Genomic DNA, 4,715 nt, shown 5'->3' with positions numbered 1-4,715 from the left:
CGTGTTTATCTGCAATGTGTGATTTCTGGGAATGAACTCTGATAAATGTTTTATTTGAAAGGCTTTTCTATGTGTGAACAAAGTTAAAATCGTATTTTAGATATATTAAAAATAAAATTTTTGGTCCTGAATTTAGGATGTTACATTTAGTTTAGTATTCAATGAATTACAATCCCCCAAAGTCGGGATATCAAAGTTGAAAATGTTCAACTTTTCAGTTATGTGTTTTTGTACTTTGTATTCTGTGAAAATGTTAAAATATGCACATCTCATTCGTTTAAATTTGGATTGACATTGTTTTTTTTACAAAGTGTAGTTTAAAGTTTGCAGATGATTTTATACTATAATTTCTTCAATTCTGGGTTCATATTCAACACCTTACAATCCCCCAAAGGTGAAATATCAATATGAAAATTTTCAAAGTTCAACCTGCTAAGTAGTAAGTAATTACCAAAAAATTCTGGTTTTTCAGGGTTTTTTCGGTTCTAAACCAAGTTTCCCGGTTCCATCCTACCCACTTTGATGTTTCTAGGTTTTTTGGTTCTAGACCTACTTTAACCAATACCGGATCTAGAACTGAACTGGAACCGGTTCTTATATATCTGTCTGGTTTCCGGTCATATAAAATCCTATTAATCGGTTTCGGGTTTTCTAGGTCCGGGTCCATACAGTTTAGGTTTGGATTCACTTTCATCCCTAATGCCACGTAGTATTACATCATGTTTGAGTTCACCCAGAGATATCAAGTTTCTCATACAAGATTCATTACAACAAAATACCGAAAAAGAAAAAGAGAAACGTGTCGGTGTGCTTGGTGATACTTCGGGTATGAATGTACATAACATATATGGTGTTGATGATGAGGTTTAAGTACTTATCTCACAAACGACTAAAAAATGTTCAAAGAGAAAATCTCCTCCAACCTTCAAAACCCAAATGGTGCCAACTTTTTTTAAATTGGATATGCATGATCCTTCTCAACCTTTGATTAAAGCAGCATTGCAAAGTAATGAAAGATGGCATGATATGGATTTAACTCTTTCTATGTGGTATATGATTCTTACATACCTATGAATGCTGTGAATTCTCCCTTTTTCCAAATAACAATGAGCAAAGTCGCTAGTATGGGTCATGGATACACATGGCCTTCATATCATGTTATGCGTGTCACGTTGTTGAAAGATGTGAAGTAGTCTGTACAACTTATAGTTGATTCTTATAGATGTTATTGTGTTAAAAATGGTTGTATAGTTATAGGTAATGGGTGGTGAGATACAAGACAAAGAATCCTTATCAAATTTATGGTGTATTGTGCAAAAGGGATTTCCTTCGTCGCATTAGTTGATGCATCAAACAGTTAGAGTAATGCCCAAACGTTATGCAACTTATTTAGCGATATTATTGAGATTGTTGGTCTTCACAACGTAGTTCGCTTAGTCACTGATAATGTTGCCAGCTATAAGGAAGCAAGAATATTGTTATATGAGAAATATTCGTCTAGTGTTTGGTCTCCTTGTGCAACTTATTATATGAACTTGATTATGTAGGATATGTAAGAGATGCCTCAAGTGATTGATTTGGTTACACTTTCATTTAGGGTTACATTTTTTTTGTTTATAACTACAAATGACCGTTAAATTAGTTAAGAAAAAGACTAGGTTGGATAGATACTACCCGTCCAGGTAACATTTTTTCAAAATTTTATTAATGGTGAGTTACAGTAAAAATATTATAATATTATTTTGTTATTTTCCATTAGATGGATGGTGGGGATTTCATGGTGGAGATGCTACGAAATTGCAAAAATTTGCAATTTGAATTTTAGACCAAACTGCTTCTTCTTCTGGGTGTGAGTGGAATTGGAGTGTTTTTGAGAGAATACACACTAAAAGAATGAATCATCTGGAGCAGCAAAGGCTTAAGGACATTGTTTATGTTCATTATAATTTGTGTCTACAAAACATGTGACTTATACTTTCAAACTTTTCCTTTTCACTTTCTTTATTTATGTTTAATAGTATGTTAATATATTTTTTTTCAATGCTCAAAGATAACAAAAAATCTTATGATTTGATCGATTATGAAAACATTGATAAAATCAATTTTTGGGTGGTTGATGAACTAATAGAATGTGAACTAAGTTATAATGAATTGGAGAATATGATTGAAGAATACCAAACTACAATCAATCAACAATTTTTTAATCTCAAGCTTCTCAATATTAGTATTTTATGTTATTCTATCTATATTATTGTTATTTTTCTATTTGGGTTTAAGGTTTGCTAAAATTAAATTTCTATTTGATATTAAAGACAATGAAGAAGAATTGATATGGATTCCTTTAGATGAAAATTAGATGTGATAGAAGTTTGGATTTTGATACATTTCATGGTATTTTGATGTTGATGTTGTGAATTTTTTTTTCTTGAAGACTAGAATCAAGATGTGATTATTTTCATGGTAGTTTGTATGTTTGATATTATCATTCAATGGTGAAGAGTTATGTTTATTAGTATTTTTGTTTTGTGGTTTTTTTTTTTTTGTATTTTTTAAATATTTATAATTTTAAATACAATATTAACATCATCTGTTCTTCCAATTTTTTGGAAGAGTTCGACCGATTGACCCATTAAACCGGTATGGCGGCTGGCTCAATGTCCGGTCCGGTTTTCAAAAACTTGGAGAAAACTCACCAATATTTACTTGACATCAACAATAATTACTTGAATATAAATTCTAGGTTGATGTTCAACGATTACAAAACACATAATTAGGAAAATCAAGACATTGGAAAAGTGATCGAACTTATTTCTATTTCACAATAAGTTCAAATGATATATGGGCTTTAAGCCCATTTAGCCATAAGAGACATCCCCCCCGCGCCAAGCAAGACAGCAGCGAAAGATTTAATTTGAAGCTTAATGCTTCCTTGAAGCTTCGAACCCATGAATTCAGCGGCAAGAAGATCGACCAACGCCATGTATATAAGTAGTCCAGCAGACGAAGCATTGAGTAATCCCACAGTAATAAGAGCACTCGGGCTATTCTCTTTGTATGTCTTTGCCAACCCGATCCCAAGAGCAATACCAAATGGAGTCGTTATCGAAAAGAAGAAAACCATTAATGCTTTCTTCAACGGCTTGTACTCTGCCTGTTACCATTTATGAAGTTATAGATATCTCATTCAATAAAACATACAAATTTTGTTTACATGATGAACAAATAATATACCTGAAGAATGCAACCACCAAGTCCCATGCCTTCAAACATTTGATGGAAACAAAGAGCTGCCACCAGTGGCTTAATTGTGCATACGTCATTTGAGGCCCCAACTCCAAGTCCAATCACTATCGAGTGAACAACTATTCCAAGTTCCATTACCTAAAGTTACATAAAAAAGGATGATTTCATTAGTTTGTTAAAGAATATATACAATAACACAAGTATGGTATTCCCGGTTTTTATTTAAAACTCACCATGGCGACCACACGATAACGAAGAAGTTGTGTTCCTATTGGGCCCTTTTGGCCGTGATGGTGTCCATGGAAATGCGCGCCACTACCACCTGCCACGGCCATCTCGTGGTCTCCAGCGACTGGCTCACCACCTTCGGCTGATATTGCGTTGTTCTTGGTGGTATACATGCTTGTAGCCATGGAGTCGACCATGAGTGTGAAAATAGCAGATAACATAGCAACAAAGCCTGTAAATGGAAACTTATGCCAGGGGTTATCTGACAAGCAAGTAGACCTTAACATGTCAAAAGAATCTGGCAACACGTGCATGAATCCAGTGGCCAAAATGATTCCAGAAGCAAAAGCTTTAACAATAACAAAAAGGCTACGATCTGGGCTAAGGGCAGGGATAGAACGAGTGATCAGAGGTAGACATACTCCGATGATGCTAGTGACAAGGATTGTAGCGATGCCGAAGATCTTCAAGGACAAAGCCTTGGATTTGTTATTACAAGGGTTATTTGTTTCATCTTCACATTGTGAAAAGGCCTTGGTGCATAAAAGTGTGATGACGATAATGAAAGTTAAGACCATTTTTGAAGTGGAAGCCATGGTTATTCAAGATTTCTCGAAAAACTGTTTAGGGTATATGTTTGAGTGAGAGGTTGCTAATTGCTATATATAGATGAGATACGACATTAATATTTTATTGGGTCAGCTTCCTGGTGCATTTTTCATGGCACTTTAATGGTACTTTTGTTAAAATAAATATTTAGGTTATATAAAAGTAAATTGAGTATTTAATTAATCAAAACCTCATGTAATAAAAGGATTGTACGGTGTTGGAAGAGGGATGAAGAGATTCGAGATGTAGGATGATGTGTGCAAGGTGAAGTCAAAATGGCAAAGGTGTTTCTAGAAAATTAGGCAAAACGACGGCTAACTCTTTTTGTCCAATGTCTTATGCCCTATACCACTTTGCAACACAGTTTATTATTATTTATTATTTTTTTCTTTGTTTTTTTAGAACAGATTATTTTATTAGAGAAAAACTAGCAAAAATAAATAAATAAATAAAGCCAAGCAAAAACATTACGAAAAACTAGAATTGGGTTTTGAAGCCACAGCTAGAATTGAGTTTTGAAACCACCCACCACTCAATAGTTTTTTTGGACCTAGCATTACACCATAAAAACTATTTCGTCACAAACTTGCAAAAAACATATCGCAACTTCAATTTCAAGACCACGAAAACTATTT

At 33.9% G+C, this 4,715-nt stretch overlaps 1 protein-coding gene across 1 annotated transcript; it reads right to left on the bottom strand.

The window, feature by feature from the left end:
- Nucleotides 1–2,746: 2,746 nt before the first annotated feature.
- On the bottom strand, nt 2,747–4,086 carry LOC145033631 (putative zinc transporter 10). Its single transcript, XM_078982210.1, has 3 exons — nt 3,477–4,086; nt 3,232–3,381; nt 2,747–3,151 (listed from the first exon to the last, which is right to left on the bottom strand). The coding sequence occupies exons 1-3, from the start codon at nt 4,065–4,067 to the stop codon at nt 2,846–2,848; spliced, it is 1,047 nt and encodes a 348-aa protein (XP_078838336.1). The 5' UTR covers nt 4,068–4,086; the 3' UTR covers nt 2,747–2,845.
- Between the last annotated feature and the right edge of the window lie 629 nt (nt 4,087–4,715).

The sequence above is a fragment of the Lactuca saligna genome, chromosome 3 (assembly GCF_052625555.1).
Source record: "Lactuca saligna cultivar CGN05327 chromosome 3, ASM5262555v1, whole genome shotgun sequence".
Classification (NCBI taxonomy): Eukaryota; Viridiplantae; Streptophyta; class Magnoliopsida; order Asterales; family Asteraceae; genus Lactuca; species Lactuca saligna.
This window is presented reverse-complemented; position numbering and strand designations above follow the sequence as displayed.